Source organism: Equus przewalskii, chromosome 10, assembly GCF_037783145.1.
Source record: "Equus przewalskii isolate Varuska chromosome 10, EquPr2, whole genome shotgun sequence".
NCBI lineage: Eukaryota > Metazoa > Chordata > Mammalia > Perissodactyla > Equidae > Equus > Equus przewalskii.
Window position 1 is genome coordinate 31,276,224 of NC_091840.1, and position 25,604 is coordinate 31,301,827.

Here is a 25,604-nt window from a genome sequence, read left to right on the forward strand (position 1 = left end):
TCTTGGCTCCTTTGTCATAAATTAATTTACCATATATACATGGGTTTATTTCTGGGCTTTCTATTCTATTCCATTGATTTATGTGTCTGTTTTTATGCCAATACCACATGGTTTTAATTACTAAGCTTTGTAAAATAGTTTGACATCCCAGAGTGTGGTGCCTCCAGCTTTATTCTTCTTTCTCAAGATTGCTTTAGCTATTCATGGTTTTTTATAGTTCCATACAAATTTTAGCTCTTTTTTGTTTTATTTCCTTGAAAAATGCCATTGGAATATTGATAGGGATCACATTGAATCTGTAGATTGCTTTGGGTAAGATGGACAATTTAACAATATTGATCCTTCCAATCCAAGAGCACAAAATATCTTTCCATCTTCTTCAATTTCTTTCATTAATGTCTTGTATTTTTTAATATACAGGTCTTTCACCTCCTTGGTTAAATTTAATCCTAGGTATTTTATTTGTTTTGATGTAATTGTAAATGGGATTTTTTTCTTAATTTATTTTTCTCTTACTTCATTATTAGCGTATAGAAATGCAGCCAAGTGCTGGCCCCATGGCTAAGTGGTTAAGTTCATGCACTCTGCTTTGGCAGCTTGGGGTTCACTGGTTCAGATCCATGAAACTACACACTGCTCATCGAGCCATGTTGTGGTGGCATTCCACATAGAAGAACTAGAATGACCTACAACTATGATATACAACTATGTATTGGGGGCTTTGGGGAGAATAAAAAGAGGAATTGGCAACAGATGTTAGCTCAGGGCCAAGCTTCCTCACTTAAAAAAAAAAAAAAAAAGAGGGGCCAATCCCATGGCCAAGTGGTTAAGTTTGTGCACTCTGCTTCAGCAGCCTAGGATTTCCCCAGTTCAGATCTTGGGTGTAGACCTGGCACCACTCATCAGGGCATGCTAAGGTGGCATCCCACATAGCACAACCAGAAGGACCTACAACTATATACAACTATGTACTGGGGGGCTTTGGGGAGGAGAAGAAGAAGAAAAAAATTGGCAACAGATGTTAGCTCAGGTAGCAATCTTAAAAAAAAAAAGAAATGTGACTGATTTTTGTGTATTGATTTTGTGCCCTGTAACTTTACTGAAGTTATTAGTTTTATCAGTTTTTTGATGGTGTATTTAGGGTTTTCTATATATAAATATGATGTCATCTGCAAATAGCAACAGTTTTACTTCTTCCTTTCCAATTGGGAAGACTTTTATTTCTTTTCCTTGCCTAATTGCTCTGGCTAGGACTTCCAATATTATGTTGAATAAAAGTGGCCAGACGGCCAGCCTGGTGGCGCAGCAGTTAAGTGTGCATGTTCAGCTTTGGCGGCCTGGGGTTTGCAGGTTCAGATCCCAGGTGCAGACACGGCATTGCTTGCCAAACCATGCTGTGGTAGGCGTCCCACATATAAAGTAGAGGAAGATGGGCATGGATGTTAACTCAGGGCCAGTCTTCTCAGCAAAAAGAGGAGGATTGGCAGCAGATGTTAGCTCAGGGCTGATCTTCCTCAAAAAAAAAAAAAAAAAGTGGCCAGAATAGGCGTCCTTGTTTGGGTCCTGACCTTAAAGGAAATGATTTCAACTTTTCACTGTTGACTATCATGTTAACTCTGGGCTTATCATATATAGCCTTAATTATGTTGAGATATGCCTCCTCTGTACTCACCTTGTTGAGTTTTTATCATAAATGGATGTTGAATTTTGTCAAATGCTTTTTCTGCATCTAGTGAGATGATCATATAATTTTTATCCTTCATTTTATTACTGTAATGTATCACATTGACTTATTTGCAGATGTTGAACCATCTTCCATCCCTGGAATAAATCTCAATTGATCATGGTGTAGGATATTTTTAATGTATTGTTGAATTCAGTTTGCTAATATTTTGTGGAGGATTTTTACATTTATGTTCATCAGGGATATTGGCCTGTAATTTTTTTTCTTGTGGCATCCTTGTCTGATTTTGGTATCAGAGTAATGCTGGCCTCATAAAATGAGTTTGGAAGAATTCCCTCCTCTTCTTTTTTGGAAGAGTTTGAGAAGGATTGGTATTAATTCTTCATTGAATGTTTGGTAGAATTCACCAGTGAAGCTCTCTGGTCCTGGAATTTGTTTGTTGGGAGGTTTTTGATTACTGATGCCATCTTCTTACTAGTAACTTGTCTATTCAGATTTTCTATTTCTTTATAATTCAGTCTTGGCAGGGTGTATGTTTCTAGGAATTTATCCTTTTCTTCTAGGTTGCCCAAATTGTTGGTGTATAATTGTTCATAGTAGTCTCTTAAGATCATTTGTATTTCTGTGGTATCAGTTATGACATCTCCTCTTTCATTTCTGATTTTATTTATTTGAGTCCTCTCTCTTTTTTCTTGATGAGCTGGCAAAAGATTTATCAATTTTGTTTATATTTTCAAAGAACCAGCTCTTAGTTTCATTGATCTTCTCTATTGTCTTTTTAGTCTCTATTTCACTTATTTCTGTTCTACTGTCTGTTGTTTCCTTCCTTCCACTAACATTGGGCTTTGTTTGTTCTTCTTCTAGTTCCTTGAGGCGTAAAGTTAGGTTGTTCATTTCAGGCTTGTTTCTTGAAGCAGACATTCATCACTATGAGCTTCCCTCTTAGAATTGCTTTTGCTGCATCTTACAAATTTTATGTTATATTTCCATTTTCATTTGTCTCAAGGTATTTTTATTATTTCTCTTTCAATTTCTTCTTTGATCCATTGGTCGTTCAGTATCATGTTGTTTAATCTCCATATATTTGTGAATTTTCCAGTTGTCTTCATATTTCATATTCATATTCAATTTCTAGTTTCATATCATTGTGGTCAGAAAAATGCTTGATATGATTTCAACCCTCTTAAATTTATTAAGACTTATTTTGTGGCCTAGTATATGATCCACCTTGGAAAGTGTGCCATGCACGCTTGAGGAAAATGTATATTCTGCTACTTTTGGACAGAATGTTCTGTATATATCTGTTAAGCCCACCTGGTCTAATGTGTCATTTAAGGCTGATGTTTGCTTATTGAATTTCTGTCTGGATGATCCATCCATGGATGTAAGTGGTATCACAGAGAGTCAAGCAAAATAAAGAAACAAAGGAATATGTTCCAACTGAAAGAACAAGATAAACCTCAGGAAAAAAAACTTGATGTAATGGAGACAAGTAATATACCTGATAAAGACTTCAAAGTAATGGTCATAAAGATGCTCACCAAACTGGAGAGAAGAATGGATCAACACAGTGAGAACTTCAACAAGAGATGGAAAACATAAGAAAGTACCAAATAGAAGATACAGAGCTGAAGAATGAAATAACTGAACTGAGAAGTACACTAGAGGGGTTCAATAGCAGACTACATAAAGCAGAAGAAAAGATCAGTCCACTTGAAGACAAAGCAATGTAACTCACTCAATCAGAGCAGCAAAAAGAGAAAAGAATGAAAAAAGTGAAGATGACATGAGGGGCTTATGAGACAATATCAAATGGACTAGCATTCACATTATAGAGGGTCTCAGAAGGAGAAGAGAGAAAAAGGGGCAGAAATCATGTTTGAAGGCATAGTGGCTAAAAACTTTCCTAAGCTAGTAAAGTAAACATCCATCCAGATCCAGGAATCTCAGGGAACTCCCAATAAGAGGAATCCAAAGTGACCCACACCAAGACACATTATAATTAAATGTCAATGTCCCAAATTACCCCTTCAATGAGCCTTTCTTATTACTCTTCTTCTCTTCCCCTTCACTCCTAGACCCACTTTCTTAGAGCCTTCTCATAGTTTCCATATTAAGACTGTTCCACAGTAAAATGAAGGCAAGCTATGACACCAAGGTAAATAAAGGCTGGGGATCCATCTATTATTTAAGATGCAAAGGCATTTCAAGACCACCTGGGAACAGGCAAGATGAGAGATGTAAGACCCATGAGAGAATCCAATATTACGAATGGATCACTCCAGAAGAGCACAAGTGACTTTAAAATTAGCCCCACCCCCCACCCCCCCCACCCCCGCCACACACACACACAAGCACTCACAGCCTTGCTGTGCTTTACTGAGGACTTGCAAGTTACCATCTTGAACTTTTTATTGAAACAGAAGAGACAGTTTAAGTGGCATCTCTGAATGAATGGGAGGACAAGTCTGTAACTGACATACTGAGTATTTTTCTGGGTACAGTGAAAGTAAGGAAGAAGAAATCACAAGAAGGGGTAGGGATGAGAGAGAACAAAACCCAGAATTTTAAACCCTGGGGATTTGACACCAGAGAGAAGAAACTTGGGAGTTCCTTTTAAGAACAGTGTGTTTTATTCTGACAGGTTGATCAAGAAGGGCTCATCCGAAGTTTGCACGTTCCACCACCTCTATTCTAAGACTAACTGGCGTACTGCAATGCAATTTTGCTGCTAACCACCTGGAGTTAGCATTAGGCTCCACAGGCTAAAGGGTCACAGTCCCAACAAGACTGCACTCACTCAAGACACCAGCCACACTTCAGGGGTCCCCAGGTTACCCACACTTCTGACCAACTGGCTACAAACCCTGAAGGTTCCCATGATGTCTTAGTCTGTTTGGGCTGCTATAACAAAAATGCCATAAACTGGGTGGCTTAGGCAACAAACATTTATTTCTCACAGTTCTGGAAGCTGGAAGTCCAAGATCCAGGTGTTGGCAGATTCGGTATCTGGTGAGGACCTGCTTCCTGGTTCATAGGCAGTTGACTTCTTGCTCTGTCCTCACACGGCAGAAAGGGTGAGGGAGCTCTGTGGTGTCTCTTTCAAAAGAGCACTAATCTCATTCACGAGGCTCCAACTGTAGGACTTTATCACCTCCCTGATCACCTTGAACACCCTCACATTCAGGGTTAGGTTTCAACATTTGAATTTTGAAGCAACACAGACATTCAATCTATAGCACATGACCCTCCTCAGGTTCAGTAATTCACTAGAATCACAGAGCTCAGAAAAGCACTATATTTATGATTACAGTTTTATTATAAAGGATACAAATCAGACCAGCCAAACGGACAGACATAGAGTGAGGTCTAGGAGGGAGTGAAATGCAGAGCTTCCACACTCTCTCCCTGCGGAACCAGGGTGCATCACCTTCCTGGCTCCTCAGTGCGTTCAGTGGAGCCTCAGGGTCCAGAGATTTTAGTCGGGGTTTCGGTTACTTAGGCATAACTGACTGACTCTCTGGCCACAGGATTCGATTCAATTTCTAGTCCCTCTCTCCTTCCTGGTGGTCAGGCTGGCTCAGAGTCCCAACCCTCCAATTTCGTGGCTGGTCTTTCTGTGACCAGCCCCAATCCTGAGTCATCTCACCTCTTGGCCTAAACTCAAGTGTGATCCAGGGGCTCATGAATAACAGACACCCCTATTACTTGGGAAATTCCAAGAATTTAGCATCTCCCCACCAGGACCCAGCACAAAGGCTGGTCGAGTTCTTTATTCTACAACAACCTCAAGTCCACACCTCCTGTAACTCCTACCCCTATTCAACAGCAATAAAATCCACTGGACAGGGCCCATTGCTGGCCTTGGCGGGTTTTTTGTTTCATTTTTAAAAATCTTTATTATAGAAACGCTCAAGTATAATCAGCAGTAGGAAGAATAATATAATGAACCCGCACATTCCCATCAGTGTCTCGCTGATTATCTGCATGTGGCTTACCCTTTCACGCATATCGCCTGCCCTTCTCCATACCGCTCATCCTCAGATTATCCTGAAGCAAAGCCCAGAAGGACATCCTATCATTCTGAGAATTCTTTATCAAAAGCTTCCCAAGGGGGTGCTGCACCCACGGCAGTCTTCACATGGGCTATAGGCACGCTGAAATCTCAACTCCCTGGGGGTGAGCTTCCAGAGGCCCTGGCCAGCAGCCTCCCACGGTGGGCACCTCACTGGCTGACTCCAGCATACAGATCAGTACCATTTTCTACACGCACTGCGATGCCAGAGAGAACACCAAGCGCCACTTGATTACATTCAAGGCTTCTAAGGCATGTCATCAGCCTCGCCCTGGTATTTCTCGTGGGATTCCAAAGGTTCGTGTCCACAGCCCTGATTATCTCCTAAAGAACCAAATCTAACAAAATAAGCGGAAGGAATAACAGCTCAAATACTCCTAACTAATTAAAATCAATGGGGGGGGGGGGGGTGGTGCTGAATAGGTAAGAGATACCATGTCAGTATTAGTTACAGATTACAGATCCATTTCAGAGTAATTAAAACAGGGGACCCAACCAAGAAGTCTTAAATAACACAAAAACTTGACCCTGACCTTGGGTTTATCACGTCAGAGTGACTAGGATAGTCCCTAATACCTGGAGAGTATTTTTATGTTTCTGTTTCTGGGAATTTCTAACACACCCCCAGGGTTCAGGGTTGATCCCTCACACACTCCAGGAGGCATCTCCTCCACGATGGGATGGGGAGAGCAGTGAGCAGAGTCATCCAATACCTCCCCATCTGACATATTCTGCAAAATGAGAAATCAGAGGGATACAAAGGCTCCTGCCACTCTAGGACTCAGCAGCCCTGCAAGGCCAGGGAATGTAAGGCTGGAGACGCAAGGTGCGCTCCTAGATTGACATCTCCAAAGCGCCCGTCACAGAGCTCGGCTTGGATCACCTACCTGCCTCTCATAAACAGAAGGAGGAGTCTTCCCCATCCTGAGCTGTGTGTTCACCAGGCAAGAGGCCTCTCTGTGGCCCCTACTTGTGCAGAAGAGAGCCGCGGCACGACCCGAGGATAAGTCGTTGGCACTCTCCTCCTCTAAGCCCGGCTGTTTCCCAAGTATAAAGTGCCTTCAGACAGCTTTTTCTTTCAGAAGATCAATGAAGTTGCTTTTCATCATCTCCAAAAGCAGAGAAAATCCCCAAAGAAATTCTCTTCCCAGTAACAAAGGAAGAAAACTTTAAAGAACCACATTTCGGCTCTTGCAGGGATGTCTTCCCTACAGAGATGATCTCTCTCCCAAGGAAGTGGAAGTCCTTGGGAGAAGACACATATCAACACATCTGCCAGGAAGGCCAAGAGCTCCTGGACTGACTGGCGTGCCCTGGAATTCCAGCACAAGGCCAGAGATGTGTTACGTTCTCGAAAGTCCATGTGAGAAGGTCTGGGGTCCACCTTCCTTCCCCAGTGATGACCTCCTTTGCATATCACAAGGAGCCTGACCTGAGCTCTCCTCTTGGAAAGCCCAGAGCTGGACTCATTTCACCACAAGAGGTAAAATTTCTACCACTTTGGACTTTCTACCACTTACATGCTGACAATATCAGGATATGAGGAGCTTGGGAAATTCCAGCGGTCCATTCACTCCTGCCATTAGTGGACTGGGGTTATTCTCACTGCACAGAAACACTGCAGGAAAAATAGCCCCTTGTGCTTGAGCCCTGTGGCTTGTTCCCTCCCTGGTCTTTAAAGTCTTCCTGAGCCCTAGCCTGGTCAATCCCCCATCTGGAACTGCCTCAGACAAGGAAGAGAGCAGAAGCGGCTAGAGCCGGTGACGGACCCATGCAAGGGCCAGTGCTGGGTCTGCAGTGCGTGGCCAAGGATGAACAGGAATGTTGCTATTTCCCATGAGATCTGCTAGAAGGCCCTTTTGGTCATAGGTTGTCATCCCAGCAGGTGACCTAGGATTGTCCCTAAGGCAGGTATACACGGACTTTCTGCATGATAACAGGGTTCTGATGTTGGGCTTAGCTGTCACTCCACTGTGTTGGCCACAGTGGTATCTAACCAGCCAGTCCAGCATCTCACAATCCTGGGGAGGAGGGGCTGTCACCGAGGACGGTTATCATTAAGAAAGCAAGACACTCTAATAAGAGCAAAATCACCACAATTCCATCAAACTAAGTCAGCGTCCCTCTTGCCCTGAGGACTTCCTTGCCCCAAAGCCTAGGCTATGGGAAGAGGCCTCCCGCCAGGCTCCAGAGCTGCAGCCAGAGGATGGCTACGGATATGCCTTTCACGACACTGGGGAGTGGGAAGGGTTTCCGTCCACACGGGACCTGGGTCACCTTGACCTCGAATCGCAAATTCAGCACTGGCTGATTCAGATCATGCTTTGAAGCCTTAGGCTGAAAAGGTTCCTGTTCGACTAAACCTTTCAAAACCATCGACTGGGGTGATGAGGGGTGCAGGAGACCAGGGAAGCAGGCCTGCCTTCCAGTGGAGGAGGACACGCTTCTGGGGGAGAGTCTGGTCTGGGAGGGGGTCTGCTGTGGTGGTTTCCCTCAAGCACCGAAAATAACCAGGAGTCTGAGCGCTCACCCTACGCCCGACACGTGGGTAGTGGGGGCTGACTAACATTGAAATCCCATGACTGTGGAATTTTAAAAAATCTATAGAGTTCAATAGCCCTATAGAGAGTAATCAAAACACGAAAATCTGAAGGCCACTCCGGAGAGCCACCGGACATACACCAAGGGACGCAAGAAGATCCTGCAGTGGCTACAGATTTCTCCAGGAGGAAAGGGGCAGTAAGGACTTGTCCCCAAAAGCCCCATCCAGCTGCCCAGCAGCCTGGAGAGCTACCAAAACAAGAGGGAGGAGGTCCCCCTGCCCTGATGGGCGCCGGGAGGTAGAAATGCTTCCTCACCCACAACACAATCACTGCCACCCCACCCCTTGCCTTGGCCAAATCCCTCCTCTATCCCATCTCCCCACCCTCCCACCTGCCACCCACTCCCCTCCCATCCTTTCAACTTAGGGACTCTCAGGGAAGTCCTCCGAGAGAGCTCCACCTGCAGCATTTTCACTAGAGTCTTGGGCACTCCACTGGTAGTCAGCCAGAGACATTGTCCATGGCCCGCCTACTTGGAGGAGCAGACGGACAGCGTGGCACCTGCAGAGAACACCCAAAAAGCTGGGTACAGAGCTTCGGTAAAGTCCACCTTATACTTATACATCAGGTGGACCTTGTCAGTGACAGCAAAGAAAATGACAAAGCCGTGGTCACAGTTGAGAAGCACACCAACCCGCGTGGCCTTGGTGGGGGGGAGGGTTTTCTCCACATTGTTGTGCCAGGCAGAGATCTTGGTGTTGAACCACTCCACGCACCAGGAGGAGCTGTTGCGGCCGAGCCGGCTCTCAGGGCCCTGCCGTTGCATGCTGCCATAGCAGATGCCCACCCCACAGAAGTTGTTCTTCTGCAGCTCAACCTCCCAGTAGTGGATCCCTTTCTTGTAGCAGTGCAAGCCCAGCACCTGAGAGCAGTACATGAACCTCTGAGGATGGGGCCGGTAGCTCTGGGGTACGTCAGCCACAGAAGCTACGGTGTAGTTCTCTGACAGAGCCACCTTGCTGTGGGCGGTGTTGTAGTCCAGGATGACTCTAACAGCATCTAAGAAAGCATTACCCCAAGGAATCAATTACTAGGTGCTCAAAGTACTCTCACTTTTAAAACTTTCCCCAACTGGTAGTATATACTCATTTCTTTTATCCATCCATCCATCCACATATGCATCCATCCATCCATCCATCCATCCATCTATTTATCTATTCACCCATCTATCCATCCATCTATCTATTCACCCATGTATTCATCCATGCACGCATCCATCTGTCCATCCATCTATCCACACATCTATCCATCCATCTATCCATCCATCTGTGCATCCATCCATGTATCCACCCATACATCAACCCATCTATCCATACATCCATAACTGAGGCCTAACTGAGAGTGTAAAATTCCAGAGACAGCAGGAAGAATGAGAGCCAGACTCCTGGCCAAGGTACTGACCTTGGGAGACAGGACAGCGAGGGCAGGAGGAAGAGGGTATAGAATCAAGTGAGATGACAATAACTAAGAGGATGAGGGAGTCCCCTCCCAGAGCGTTTCTCTTCTCTGTGAAGCAGAGGATGCTGGGGAGCACCGGAAGAGGGCTGAGGTTTCAGCAAGAGGGAAGGTTTTCGAATGGCAGGGGGGTCGACAGGAAAACCAGAGCAGGAGGACCAGCAGTGGGATGCCCAGTGATATCCGGGGCACAGCCGCTGGCTCCAGTTCATCCAGAGAAAAGGATGAACTGGGTTCAAGCAGAGCTGGGGTTGAGCCAGAATGGACAGCCAGACGAGGATTTAAAGAACTGATTATGGAATCTAGGCTGCCTACGACGGGAGGTGAAGGAAGGCAGGTGCTGACAGAAGGGAGAAAGCAAGGGTGCAACATAGCAGAGGACAGGCGAGCAGCTGACAAGGGAGAGGCTGACCACGCTGGACAGAGGCAAGAGCGAGGAGCTGGGCAGAGCCACGCAGGAGAGACCGAGAGCCAGCAGGACCGCTCGCCAGAGCCGAAGTACTCACACTCCAGGAGCTCAGATCTGGACTTGGCTAGAAAGGCCTCCAGCACCTTGGCCTTGAGAGACACCGAGTTCGCCTGTGGGGTGGTGGTTTTGGCTCCAGCTGAGTGAGAAAACACAGAGTGGTTTCCAGAACAAACTCAGAGTGGACACCCTACTTCCCCTTGCTCACAATAACTCACCCTCTGGACCAGATTGTTTTGACTCCATTGTCTGTTCCGGGGCTCCAAAGGAAATTTTGCTGGGTGGGGCTGGAAATGAAAAAGGAGAAACATGAATTGGGGACGTGACACAGAATGGACCTGATGGCCTCTGCTCCCTTCCAAGCTGATTTTCAAGAGCCACTTCCACAAACACACCCAGACAACTGGGACAACACATGTGCATCCAGACAGGGCCAAAGTCATCTGATTGCCTCATACTTGTCCTCTCCTCCAACCTCAGGCCTGTCCGCTCTTCCAGAACACACTCATAGAACGCAGGCCCCGTCACAGACCCTTGACAAGACAGGTCAGCTGTCCCTGCTGGCTCTGAGTTCTGTGCTCAGGCAGTCTCAAGAAACAACAGATGCAGAAACGTGCAACTTACCAGGTTTCTTGGTTTTCTTGTCGTCTTCTGAAAAAGAAAATTTTCAGAATTAAGATATTTTAAAGCACAACGCAAGGAAACTTTCAAAACACCGTAATAACAATCATTTGCATGAATTCTACCCCTAAAAATAAAGGTAGGATGTTTTAACTTGAAAAATATTAGGGGCCAACAAGCAAATGAATCTACGGTAACAAAAACCCACATCAGGGCTGGCCCCGTGGCAGAGTGGTTAAGTTTGCGTGCTCTGCTCTCGTGGCCCAAGGTTCAGATCCTGGCCGCAGACCTATGCACCACTCATCAATCCATGCTGTGGTGTCCCACATAGAAGAATTCAAATGACCTACAACTAGGATACACAACTATGTCCTGGGGCTTTGGGGAGGGGAAAACAAAAAAAAAAACAAGAGGAAGATTGGCAACAGGTGTGAAGTCAGGGCCAATCAAAAAACAAAGGAAACACATCAGTGGTTGTGGCGGAAGAGACTGACTAATAAGGAGCATGAAGAAATTTTCGGAAGTAATGGTAACACACACGTCTGCATTTGTCAAAGTTTCTCTAACTGTACATTTAAGATCTGTGCATTTTACTGTGAGTGAATCATACCTCCACAAAAGAAAAGACGTAAAAAAGACAAACGGAGAGTCAGCAAAAAAACATGCTGGCCACGTATCACAATGGTCTTTACAAACTCTCTAGAGTGTGCAGGGATGGGAACTGAGTTTAGCTAAAACAGTGGTTCTCAAAGTGTGGTCCCCAAACCAGCAGCATCTCCATCACCTGGGAACCCGTGGGAAATGCAAATTCTCAGGCCCCACCCCACACCAGCTGAATGTGAACATTTGGGGCGGGCCCAGCAATCTGTGTTACGAGCTCCCCAGGTGACTCCGATGCAGACTCGAGTTGAAGTGGGCTACATTTTGGGTTCACTCGGCCACCTTCCCCGCCACTGGCATCAAGAGGGGGTTTGGGATCTTACCCCTGCCCGCCTGCAGGAGACTTTACATTACAGACTAGCCCACTCTCTCCTCCTGTCCCCAACAGACCCTCCCTCACCCCACCTGGCCCATTTGTCCTCACTTTTCCCTCATTTCCTCACCCTCCACTCCTCTCCTGCCCACCCTCATTGGACCAGCATCTTGGAGGGCCTCCAGGCTGCAAGGCCGGCCTAGGGCACAGGGCCCCCTCCCCGATCATCACAAGCCTTAGAAGTCTCATCTACACTGTGACTAGTCCACCCCTCCTTGCCTATTTCCCCATCTCCGCCTGGTGGCAGCATCCACAGCTCCCGCGGGCTAAGGCTGGAGCCTGTGGTCTGGCGCGGGAGCAAGGGAGCTCTCAGGGGCGTGTGGCTTGAAAAGGACACAGGCCTACAGTGTTTTTCACCTACTCTTCCGCTTCCCTCTTCCTACAAAGTGTCTTTCTACATTTTCCAGCTCAGCTACGGGCTCCCTCTCCATCTGCATCCCAGCCCTTGACTCTGCTCCAGGGATGGACTCCACACACCTGTCTGCCAAAGACAACCCAAACACAGACACAACCGACCACACAAACAAGCCCAGAGTTCTCTCACCCCCCAACACCCAGCGCTGTGGGCATCACTCTTCGGTGCACACGGACTTTTCAGGGAAGCAGCAACAGCCAAGAGTTCCGGGGCACAGTTAGGGTCTTTAAAGAGCTGTCACAATCAGTGTCCGTTGTAAATGTCACTCACAATCATCCCGCACAGTTGATACCGTTAATGTCCAAATTTGACAGATGAGGAAACTGAGGACCAGGTGCCTTCTCAACAAGGTGACACAGCCCCTCAGGGGACAAGAATTGATTCTCGGGGGGAGAGGGGGAAGTCTTACTCTTTTTATGTATAAAAGCACAGTACACAAACAGATATACACATAAGTGTGGCATTAAAATTTCATGGGCAGGGGCAATCAGAAAAAAAGAGTCTAACGTGGCTCAGGGAGTAAGGCGACAAGAGGGCAATAGTGAAAAGCAGGTCGGGGAGCACTTAACAACAAGAGCACATTACAGCTGAAGACGGGGCAGCTCTGAGCTGCCAGCTCGGTGTAGCCTCCGCTGCTCCGGGACCACCATCCGTCTCCTCCAGGAGGCTCTGCCCAGGGCTAGAACTTGGGTGTCCTAAGTATTTCTCAAGACAGCCAGCTTGGATGATCCTGCTGCTCCAGACAGCCCGCATATCTAATGCTGATGGGCCGGACCCGTCAGGGCCCCAGGGGAGCTCCTGCAACAGCCCCTTCAACTTGTCCTCAAGGGGGTCTTGTAGCCACACTTCTCTCCAGAAGCACCTGGGCACCTAAGGTGACTTGGGATGGGTGTGCCCCTCTGGAGGTATGCGACGCCTGTGTCAGCCAGAGGACCAGCCACTCACAGCCATGCTGTTGCGACAGGGACAGCGGTGGTGTTACTTACTTGGGACCTTCTTCACAGGGCGTGAGGTTTTGGATGGGAACACTCCACCATGCTCTCCAGGGTCCCCTGTGCAAAAAAGATGGGGTCAGGTTATTCAGTTCCTTCAAAGCAACCGTCAGAGCCAGCTTTGCCACAGGCGGGCAGGTAGAGGATTGGCAAAGACAGTCATTTCCACTGACCTTCCCCATCCATTCATTTACAAGAACTAGAAACAGGAAAAGAGAAGGACCAGCTTGGGATGGTCCCTCTCCTCTCTGGCTTAAAACGTAGCCAGGGCTGAGTCTCCACCAGCACCCAGCTCCAGGAGCTCTGAACGCTCGCTGTGCTTCCGTTTCTTCCAGCATATGGTGGGGATGATTCCCCTCGCTCGAGGGAGCTGGGATCAGACGCCTGGCGTGTAGTGCTAGTTCCCTTCCCTCTGGTGTTCTCTCTCCCCCTGCCCCCTGACTAGGGATCGCTGGTGCAACAGGAAAACAAGTATGTGTGGCTAATCTACCAACAGCTTCACACTCCACAGCAGAGCCACGCACACCTGTTTCAGAAGCCCTTTGGCAAGGACACTCGGCTTGCCGAGCTGAAACTCAAGCGCACCCCCTGGACTCCACAGCAAAGGTTCGCTATGAGCCAGGCTCGGTGCTAGGCACCGTGGAGAGAGTGTTCAATGGGAAACTGCTCCAGCGCCTGCCCAACAAAGATCACAATTCGATGGGGAGACAGACAGGATCGGCAAGGAAGAGTAAAATGACAGATTTACAAAGGGGCCGAAGGGGTGATGAAGATCCTGGGACCTAGTCAGGGGAACGAGAAGAGTGACAGGGGAGGTTGGCTGAGAAATGTAATGTTTTAACAGATCTTCAAAGGATGAGAGGAGTTAACTTGTGAAGACGGTGGTGTATGAGCTTTCCAGACAGCACGAAGGGCACATACAAAGGCCCTATGGCAGAAAGATTAGCATGTCTGAGGAACTGAATGCAGAGAGATGCATGGCAGGAGGTGGCACTTCAGGGCTGGAGAGACAGACAGGGCCTGAGGCAGGGACTTGTAGGTCAAGGTCAAGAGTCTGGTCTGTAATCTAAGAGCAGTGGAAATTCCCTGAAAGGGGTGAGGGCGACAAGGTCCCAGGAGGTCAGATTTGTATCCTGAAAAGCTCTCTAGGGCTGCAGCAGTGGATGCAGAGGGACTATTTAGGAAGCTGCCACAGGTGATGGCAACGGAGAGCAGGCCGGTGCTGGCTGATATGGGACCAGGGACCTGGTCAGCAGATATTTAAGAAGCAAAATTGGGGGATGGATTGGATAGGAGGGGAAGGAAAACAGATGGAAGGAGAAGTTCTAGGTTTCTCTGATGCCAAAACTAGCCACTCCCCCACCAAATACCCCGACAACCCAGCTTCCATTCAAGACCCATCTGAGTCGGCCGCAAGATCACAGCTAAACAAGCCCATCCAGAAAGGCCCAGCATAAGATCCAGCCCCCAGAAATGATTTAGGAAGGACCGCGACAATCTCAGGATGAAGCAGAGACTCCCCACGTCCCCCCAGAGGAAGGGCAGATGACCCAGGACCCTTGAACTCAAGCCCCACTGCTCCAGATCATGACCCTCCCCCTAGCCCAGAGCCCCCAAGGGACTCATCCCATCTCAGGGGGCCCAGTGGTTACCTGAGACAGGGGGCTCATGGGGCTTCTTGTCCTGGGACTGTTGGATATACCGCTTCAGCTCGTTTTTGAGGTCTAAGGTGCCCTGGCAGACGCCCTTGATCAGCTCCTGATTCAGCTCCACCTTGGGGACGTAGACTGGCTTCGTTGAGACTCCTTGCAGTTTTGCCGCTTTCTGGAACAATCCAGGGAGTTGGGCAGGGAACTCTGGTGAAGCCAGGGCCAGGGCTCAGGTCTCATGAACTGCGGGAGGAGCTTCCCTGTGCCCAAGGGCGCTAAGTCCAATCAGCCTTCTCAAATTACAGACCAGAGGTCCCGGGGTTAAAGTGCCACTTTCAGACACAGTGATCTGGAGCGGGAAGGGCCCTGGAAGTCACTCACCAGACAGACGGGGAAACTGAAGTCAAGAAATGACAAGTGTCCTGCCAGGAACGCTACCAGTTAGTGTCACAGACAAAGTTGGGACACAAGTCGCCCCGACCCCCATAGATAATGCTCTTTCCTCTCCTCCAGCTGTGGCTGAAAAAGTCTGGGGGACGCAGGACCGTCTCCAACCCTCGAGGACCAGCTCTGAACACATGTTCTGAGTGTTCAAGGATGCCTCAAGGGATGCGGCTGGGGCACATCTGACAGAGAGGGATGGTCTGACTAAAAGCCCCAACCTTGAGACAACATCAGGTCAGACAGTATCAAGAGGCCCACACATGGGCCTGAATCCTTCTCAGAGAGCTTGGTGCAGCCACTGCACAAACAGGAATGAGCACGTTAGAGGAAACTGATTGCCACCCAGCCCAGTCATGGATAGAAGTCTGAGCAGGGAGAAGAGAAGGCTCCCTTCTCACTCCTATACCTTCCCCATGATGTGAACAAGGATTATGGACCTTGGAGGTGTCACAGCATGTCACCCAATTGATGGGCTCACTGGAACACCCACTGCATGCCAGGCACTCTGCTTCACGCTGGACATGCCAGCAGGAAGAAGGGCGGTAAGAAGGGATGGGCCCTGCCCGAAAGGATGAGAAATCAAGCAAGATGAGATGTTGTCTAGTGCTATAGCAGAGGCTGTAGTGTAACATGCTCTGGACCACAGTAATGGCAGAACAATGGGACCCAAGGAAGACAGGGAAACTGGAGTTGCCCCAGAAAAAGGACAGGATTCCCTAGGCAGTGAAGGTCGGCCGTGGCATTCCCATGCAATGCCTGTTGAGTCTGAGGAATGGTGAGTGCCTGTGATTACAGCACGGGCCGGGGCTGGGTGGCAAGAGATGAGGCTGCTGGCAAAGGCAAGGCCTGGTCACCAAGGACCTTGTGAGCCACCTTAAGGAACATGAAGCCACAAAGGGCAGGGGGTCTGTGCTCTAGAAAGACACTTCAGGGGGCCTTGCGGAGGACGATGGGTAGAAGTGGGTGGAGGCATACGTAGTAGGCAACATTCTAAGATGGCTCCCAATATTCCCACGGTGCCCCCCTGCCTGGGTACACTGCCTACATAATCCTCTCCCCTTGGGGATGGGCAGGACCATGAATAGGATAGGATTCACTCCTTAGATTAGGTTAGCTTATGTGGCAAAATTGAAGGAATGCTGCAGATGTAATTAAGATCCTGAACCTGGCGGTTTTGAGTTAACCAGAAAGGTGATTATCCCAGTGGGCCTGACTTAGTCAGGGAGAACCCCTTAAAGGAGAGTCTGGACCTTCCTGGAGGTAGAAACTCTCCACTGGCTTTGAAGTAGTAAGCTGCCAAGTTGAGAGAGGGACACATGACAAGGAAGTGTGGCAGCCCCCAGGAACTGAGAGTGGACCCCAGCTAACAGCCAGCAAAACACTGGGACCTCAGTCCTGCAACCACAAGGAACTGAATTCTATCAACATCATGTGAGCTCGGAAGACATCCCTCAGTTCCAAAAGGAACGTAGCCCACTAGCCCAGCCGACACGCAGATTGCAGCCTTGTGAGACCCTAAGACGACAAGACTCATGAGCCACAGAAAATATGGGATCATAAGTGGATGTTCTTCTAAGCCACTACGTTTGTGGTAAGCTGTCAAGCAGCAGAGAAAACTAATACAGTGTGTGTCTCAGGGATGCTTACAACGATCTCTTACAGCCCCAACTCCTGGAGAGCCCCACTGCACCTATACTCAACATCAGAATGCCAGGCAGAAAGAGCATTCAACAACGCCCTCATCAAGACCCACCTCCAGAAACTCAAACTCGTCCCCCTTATTCAGGGCAAGTTCAGTCTCCTCCTTCAGATTCTGGATCTCACTCTTCTTCTTGAGGAGGACCTGGTAGATGTGGTCAAACTTGCTGCTGACCCTCTTCTCCTCTTCCTTTATCTTTCGTGTCGAATTAGCCTCCGAGGCATCAATCAGAGCTTTCATTTCCATGTATTCTTGGCTAAGCTGCTCCATCCTCCTCTGTGTAGCCTCCTAAAAGGGCCAAAACAAGAGGGCATCCATCAGACTGGGAGGAAGCGAAGCCTGCAGGACCACGGTGGCAAGATGTGGAGCAGCATGAGCTCTTTCCTGGACTTCATGGGAGTGCAAATGGGCACAACCACTTTGGGGAGCAATTTGGCAATATCTGGTGAATGTGAGAGTGCTCAGTACCTATGACCCAACAGCTAGAGCTAGGAATATATTCTAGAAAAATTCTCAGACACCTGCACCAGAGACACACAAAAGAATGCTCATGGCAGCATCGTGTGAATTGGCAAAACTCTGAAAACAACTGGACTGTCTACCAACAGGAGCCTGGATACATAGGCTGAAAGTTACCCACGGGATGGGATATTAAAGAGAAATGAAAATTAATGAACTGGGATAAATTTCCATGAGGGAAAAATGACTTGTAGAAGACGCACAGTGTCATGCTCTATTTATAAAGATTAGAAAGAAACAGAAGAGCAGTATTTATTACTAAATGAATGCATTACTAAAGGAATGCATACATACAGAATAAAAGGATAAAGAAACACATGGGAATAAACAAATGAATTCAGGATAGTGGTCCCTTCTGGAAGAGAGGAAGGGGGATATAAAAGGAGAAGCAAAGTGGGGGCTTTAACTGCCTTGGTGATATTTGGTTTCTTAAGCTGGGAAGCAGTAAATTGGTAATTTTTTTTAAAGAAAGAGTATAAAGCTGTTCTAGAAAATTTCTAGAGAATATCATCCTCTAAAACCGTACTGTCCAATACCACAGCCACCTGCTACATGTGGCGACAAAGTACCTGAAATATGGCTAGTCCAAAGTAAGAAGTGCTCTAAGTGTGAAATACACATTGGCTTTCAAAGACTTAGTACAAAAAAAGGAACATAAAATATCTCATTAGTGCCCCTTTATTGGTCATATGTTGAAATGGTAGCATTTTGGATACACTGAGTTAAAATGTATTATTAGAATTAATTACACGTGTGAACCAAATGTGCTTAGAGCTACACATGAGTCTCACATGATCTTGCTATTGGACGGCACTGCTCCAGGAGTTAGTCTCCCTTTACAGGTTGGGTAACCTCAATAGCTCAAAACCAAATACAACAGAGAGAAACACACAGGAGAGGGGCCGTATGCAGGAGAATGGCGTTCAATTATTTCTTTACCCAACTTTTGCTCTGCCACGTCCAGTGGGACAGCCAATGTCCCTGAGTGTTCTCCTCTTCTTCCTTTCAGTGACAGACCACCCCTGGAGTTTAGACGGGCAGGTGGCTGCCCAGCCACAGACTACATTGCCCAGCATCCTCTGCAGCTAGGCTTGGTCATGTGGCACGCTGTCCCCAGTGCAGTGGGAGCAGAAGCGATATGTGCAACACACTTCTTCCCTGTCCCCCTTCTCACAGGCTGGAACAAAGATGTCATGGTGACCCAGCTTCAACCAGAGAGATGAGGCAAACCCTCTATGGAGTAGTGGGGCAATACAAAGGAAAGACCCTGAATCCCTGAATGATCACGGGGAGCAGAGCCGGCCCACCAGTCCGGGGTGCTCATGTCTGGCCTTGAGCTGTCACAGTGAGCAAAATAAACTTCTATCTTCTTTTAGCCTCTGACCTTCGGGGGTATCTTTGTTAGCTGCCCCCAACCATACAGGGACTTTCATTTGCATCCTTTCATTTAGCCTCTAGGGCACCTTCAGAAAGTAGTTGTGATTCCGTTGTGCAAAAAGAAAAACTAAGGTTCAGATACCCGGCACCAGATCAAAGTGTTACAGACTAGGGTGTGACAGAGCTGGCATCCTCACCCAGATCTCACCTAATGAGGCCACGGCTGCCACATAAAGCTGGACACTGCAGCTCCAGGACACAATATGAAAACACAAATCCTCTTTCCGTAAAAAAGCAACGTAATCTTCTAAAAACTGTGAAACTAGAGGGAAAAAAACAGCCTAATCCTGCCTCTCCAACACTTGCACTACTAGCCTTTTACTATACTTGCTTCCAGTCGTTTTTCCTGTACTTCCTGTAATGGATTGAATGGTGGCCCAAAAGGATAAGTCCACATTCCAGAACCTGTGAATGTGACCTTACCTAGCAAAAGTCCTCACAGATGTAACTAAGGCAGGAACCTTGAGATGAGATCATCCTGGGTACCCTAAATCCAATGACAAGTGTCCTTCTTAGAGAGAGAAGGGAGACGACACAGGGAGGAGGAGGCCGTGTGAAGATGGCGGCAGAGACCGGAGTGATGCAGCCACAAGCCAAGGACTGCCAGCTGCAAGAGGCAAGCAAGGATTCTTCCCTAGAACTTTCGGGGAGAGCATGGCCCCCTCGATGCTCTGGTTTTGGACTGGTGGCCTCCAGAACGGTGAGCAAACACATTTCTGTTGTTGTAAACCGACTTTGTGGTAAATTGTCACGATAGCCCTAGAAAACTAATACACTTCCTTTTTAGAAATAGAGGCACTCTAGTGAGCATACACTTCCGCTTCCCGTTTTTCTCCCACTTAAACCTAACCACTTTTTATATTACTACTTTTTAACTTTAACTGTAATTTTTAATGACCCCCCCCACCGCCCCTAAAAGTTGGGCCTGCTTGCAGTTTTCAGTTTGGGTCTGTGAAGGCTCTCTCCTGTGCACACAGTTTTTTGTACGTTTCGCAAGGTTCACGTTTCATTCTGACACTTGCAAGCGGACCTGACACAGCCTTGTGGAGGTCAAAGCTGAGACTGTCCTGCCTGGAGGCCTCCAAGGCCGGGCTGCCGGTAGAGCCCTGTCACTCACCCGCACATCCTGCTGCCTGGCTCTCACATCCTCCAGCGCTCTCGATGCACCATTGATCTGACCGTACATGACAGTCAACTTATGCTTCAGCTTGTTCTGTGGAGCAAACAAATTAGGATGAGACAGCACCTCGCCCAGTCCCCACCCAACACCAGGGACCGTCCCCTGAATCTATCCCACAGGTGTTTCCACCGCCTGCCTGGAGCTTTTGAAAGTGTTCTCGTATTGACTGCCTCCTTCCATCCTGTCAGGGGGACAGGAAAGAAGTCACAGGATTTGGAGCAGGACAGACCAGAGTTCCAGTTCTGATTTTTCGCTGTGCAGCTATCTCTCAGCTCAGTTCCTTTGGCCAAGAAACACCTCATAGGCCTAGCAGGAGGATGAACTGAAAATGCAAGTCCTCGGCCCAGTGCCCGGATCTTGGTAAGGACAAACTGAATGCTCGCTGCTAATATGAGCTTCTTCACTAGGACCCATTTTACAGATGATGAAACTGAGGAAAGGAGGACAGCAAAGTGGCCAAGCTCACACAGAGACAGAACAGGCTGGGACAGCTGCTTCAGTAATGACAGATGAGGTCATTCCAACCAACTCCTCCACTGCAAACAACCAGAAAGCAAACAAAATACTGGAGGGGACATCTGCTAAGATATAATGGAGTGCAAACGAAGCAGGGAAGATGAGAGCCAAGATCCGGGAGAAGCCAACCCAGGGAGATAAGCCGAGCATCTGGGATGCTCTCCCAGGGCCATCTGCCGATTCCAGAAGCCAGGAAGCGGAGGGAAAAAAATCAGAGTCCATGGCTCACTCGGTAAGCCCCACAGGTGGGTACCTCCATGAGCTGCACCCTCGGACAAGGAAGAGCCAGCGGTAGAACAGCCCCCAGTCAGCTCAATCCCTGAAACTGAATCAAAGTGATTCAGAAGCTCTAGGCCCCTAGTCGCCTCCAGAAACAAGGGTAAATGATGCAGGAAGGAAGAGGATATCATCCGAGGCCTCACAGAATTCCTATACATTTTCATAATCAACAGCTGAGTGTCCTACCCCCCGCTCATGGAATACTGGCACTTAGAAAAGGGAAGGAAAATCACCAGCACCATAAGAATAGAGCCAGTGTTTATCATGGACTTACTATAGCCATCACTCTAACGCTTTCCATGGATTAACTTATTTAAGGCTGAGGACAACACAGGAGGCAGGAGGCCCCCACCCTTACAGATGAGGACACTGAGGTACAGAGCAATTCGGTGGCTTGCCCGGGGTCACATCACTATTAACTCGTGTTACCAGAGCCTGGCCTTACAATTACAGACACAGGTCCCAACTGAGAATGCTGGAAATTTCTAGAAAAAAAACTTGTACTTCCCCTAACTAGCTGACTCAACATACTGTGGCCCTCCCCTCCACTTTCCTGCCTCTCCCACTCCACTCGAGCATTCAGGGCTGAACCTGACCTTGACTCTGGGTTTGAACAACTCAGTGACAGTCACATGTAGGGCGGGAAACAGAAACTAAGGACACACTAACCACACCCCAAAGGCCCAAGTCACAGAGTATGTTTCAGATTTGACCTCTGTGACAATGCCCTTGACCCAGCCGCTTAATAGTAGCCAAAATAAACTGTGGGTCAAAGGCGGAAGGCTAGGCCCATGCAGATCCAGCCTCGAAGGTCTCAGAGCTGGAAGAGACTCCAGAACACCCGGGGGCTGAGAACTGTTGCACCTCCAAGAGTCACTGTTAGCAATGCCCCCCTGAACCCTAGTTTCAAAAGATTTTACCCACCACGAATCAAATGCACAGGACAGTCCCCTTATGGTAGGGAGGGGCCCTCAGAGCTCCAGACAAAAGGAAAGTGGCCCGAGGACTTCAGGACTTCGACAGACATGACAATCTCTCAATCAACGGTAGAGAACTTTTTAAAGTCTGAGGATCCTTCATGGACTGGGGACTTCGGTCCTCCACGTGGGAGGCACAAGAGTCCTGAGTCCACCCCGCACCAGGGGCCGAGACATGCTGGCTGCCCCCGGCCAGGGCTCTGCACAGCTGGACCTGGCTCTGCCACCAGCAGTGAGCAGCAGCAGGGTTGGCAAAGGAGACCAGTTAAAGGACTCGGGCAGGACAATGGGGAGAGATGGCAGGGGAAGACGAGGATTAAAAAGCCAAGTGTATAGGGCACACAAATAAACTGGGCACCGACTGCAGGCTCCCGGCCCTGGAGGCTGAAAAAGAGTGGAGGCTCCGGGCCAGGCCGAGAAGGGCCCTCCTGCCCACACTTGCCTTCTGTCTCCATGGATAAGAACTCCTAGAAGGGCCTTTCGGCGGAAGCTAGGCTGCCCTGGTCCTCAGGGGCTGAGGCAAAGAAGACCTGGGCAGCCTGACCTACTCCGCCCAGAAAGCTGTCCTCTCCCCTGGGCCTGAGTAGCAGAAATGACGGTGGCGGTTCTTATGGAGTGTTTGCTGCCTACGCTGTCTATAGATGCCTCATCTAATCCTGCCCATACCTTCTGAGATAGGGACTACTGTCACCCGCTTTCAGGATGTCCCAGCTAGGAAGCAGAGCCAGAATTCAAACCCAGGCCTCAACATCCAGCTCTGCTCGGAGCCCGGGTCGACCAGCCACGCTGCCTCACACTGGGCCTGACACGGAACACTCACCACACAGCTCATCCCTCCAGAGGCTCCCAACCACCTTGGAGGAGGGCAGGGCACGTCATTAACCTCATTTCACAGATGAGGAAGCCAAGGCTCAGAGAACTGCCATCACTTGCCCTAAACCACAGGCTGATGTGAGGCAGAGCGGGGCTCCTGGCTCCAAAGGCCAGGCAAGTTCTGCCCGGTGACGGGGGAGACCCAGGTGGCTGCACCTGATGTCAACTCTGTTGTGTCTCAGAGGTGACCTTTCAGGCCATACCTGGAGGTCTGGCTCCTGAGACTCGGGGAACAAGTCCAGAGGAACCCAGCTCAGACCAGGCTGGGGAAGGGCTATGGCCAGACGGGAGCAGGGCCTGCATCCTCGTCCTGGCGCCACTGCAAACCTCCTGCAGGCCCAACATTTCCTTTGACAACACAAGGACAGCCCTTGTTCTCCCTGACATTGCTGCAAGAACGAAAGGAAATCAGGCCACGCTTAGGAGCCTAGACTGACAGAGCAAACGCAGTCTGATTACACCTTTCCAGCCTCTGCCTTGGGCCCACAGGGAAATTCCGATCCCCCAAACCACTCCGATCATCACAGACCCGGAAGGCCCCTTAGCAATCCTGCTGGTCCAACCTCCCTGCTTGGCTGATGACCACTCGGACCCAGGGGCCACATCCTGGGCTCAAGTCGCACTGCCAGGAAGGAGGCCTCTATGGTGCAAGAGTTCGTCTCCACCTGGGGTCACATCCAGGGATTCTGGGGACTCTGCCGACCCTCCCTCTCCTCACCATCCTCTCTGGTCACTGCAACCTTCCAGCTGACCACAGGCTTTTGCTCACGTGACCTCAAACCTCCAGGAATGTCCCATGCTCTGGACTCTGCACACTCGGACAGCAGGCTGGTCCATGGGGAGAAACGCAAACTGGAGTGGAACCAGCTGGGGTCCCAGTGCCCACATGGCCTCTTACTGGCTTAGCTCTGGACCTCCATTTCTTCAACTGCTAAATGGAACTAATTATACCCACCTCATGTGCTGCCAGGTTTTAATGAGGGAACAGAGGCATGAACCTCCAGGGCTCATAGTCGACGTTCAAAACCCTCTACCAACCACCATCAGACAAGTACCAGGCTTAAGGCAAGCATCATCTGTGTCTTTGCTGGTCCCCTCCGCAAAATGGGGAGTAGAGGGTGGGGATGGGCCACGCGGCAGAGAGCAGTGCTGTATGTTCTCCCAGCCCCTTTCTACTGTGACATCGGGGACGTTCCTGGCCCAGCGAGGAACCCAGGCGATCCAGGGTATGCCGGCATGCCAGAGTGGCACAACCCAGCAGGCCCAGCAGGCCCAGGCTGCCCCTCTGCGCCCTCACCCACCACCCCTACCTCCAGGTCGGCGCTGGCCTGGCTCAGGGGCGCAGGCGAGCAGCTCTTGTGCTCCACCAGGCAGATGTGGCAGATGCACTCGCCGTGCTCTGGGCAGAAGAAGTCCCGCAGCCGGTTGTGCTGGGGGCACTTGCGGCGTATCAGGTCTCCGATGGGCGGCTGCAGCGGGTGGTCCCGGAAGGCTGGGCTGTCGAGGTGCGGCTGCAGGTGCTCCTGGCAGAAGGAGGCCATGCACACGAGGCACGTCTTGACGGCGGCCTCCTTCAGGCAGTGGTCGCAGGCCACCTCGGCAGCCGGGGCGGGGGGCTTGGCGGGGGTCTCGGCGGGGGCGGCGGCGCTGGCGGGCGGCGTACAGCCATCGGGGAGCGCCTCCCGAGCCAGCTCGACCTGCAGGAACTGCTCCACCACCGCGCACAGCACCGTGTTCTTGCGCAGCTGCGGCCGTGCCTGGTAGACGGCGCGGCACTGCGGGCACCGGTACGGCGCACCCAGGGAGGCCCATGTCTCGTCCAGGCACGCCCCGCAGAAGTTGTGGCCGCACGGGGTGGTGACCGGCTCCTTGAAGGGCTCCAGGCAGATGGAGCACGACAGCTCCTCGGCCAGGGTAAACAGCTCCGTCATGGTTCTCCTGGGGCGAACGAGGGGACGCGCTGGAACCACGGCCGCGACTGCTGCACTGTCGACCCGGGTCGCCAGGAAACGAAACCGAGCTTGAGAAGGGCAGATCCCCACGGCTTTTCAGGAAGTCACGTGAGGGCAAGGGGCGGGCCGGGGCGGGGGAAGGATGGGCGAGGGGGTGGGGCGGGCCTGTCAGGGTACCCGGGGAGCCAAGGTTCTGCGGTCCGAGTCGAACTAACGGGGCGCTGAGCACGGTTTCAGATGATCCTCCGACCCCCAGGAGGCTTCCTAGGGTGTCTCTGCGGATGAGGAAACTGACGCGTCGGGTGGAGAACCCTGGATCCCCGGGGTCAGAGGCAGGATCCAGCCCGGCTTCCTCACTAAGGCGCCTGCAGCAAGTCCCTTCCTTCGGAGAACTCAGCCAGACCGGAGACGTCCCACCGCCCCCGCGGGCCAGGCTGTCATATCAGGACCCGCCTTATCAAATAACCGGAGCAACAGTTAAACGACGAACTTTCTCTTATTTTTTAAATCCTTCCTTCCTGTTTCCTGGTCCTGGGCTCTGGCGTATTGGCATATGATCCCTGATCTCTATAGACGGGAGTCCATAATCACATACTTATCCCTAAACTTGGTGATTTCTTTCCATACCCCCATATAACAGGCTTTTTTTCTCCATTTCTACTTCGCTGCGGTTTGGAGACATTCCGGTTTAACAAAGGTTTTCTCTCAGCATACACACTTGCATTTATACACACA

General features: G+C 49.7%; 1 protein-coding gene across 1 annotated transcript; it reads right to left on the bottom strand.

Annotated features, from left to right (window-relative positions):
* Nucleotides 1–4,618: 4,618 nt before the first annotated feature.
* LOC103544306 (E3 ubiquitin/ISG15 ligase TRIM25-like) lies at nucleotides 4,619–25,332 on the bottom strand. Its single transcript, XM_070560777.1, has 9 exons — nucleotides 24,228–25,332; nucleotides 20,210–20,305; nucleotides 17,191–17,424; nucleotides 14,997–15,168; nucleotides 13,339–13,404; nucleotides 10,908–10,934; nucleotides 10,502–10,570; nucleotides 10,324–10,422; nucleotides 4,619–9,361 (listed from the first exon to the last, which is right to left on the bottom strand). Exons 1-9 carry the CDS (start codon nucleotides 24,846–24,848, stop codon nucleotides 8,832–8,834), a joined length of 1,914 nt encoding a protein of 637 aa, XP_070416878.1. The 5' UTR covers nucleotides 24,849–25,332; the 3' UTR covers nucleotides 4,619–8,831.
* Nucleotides 25,333–25,604: the final 272 nt, after the last annotated feature.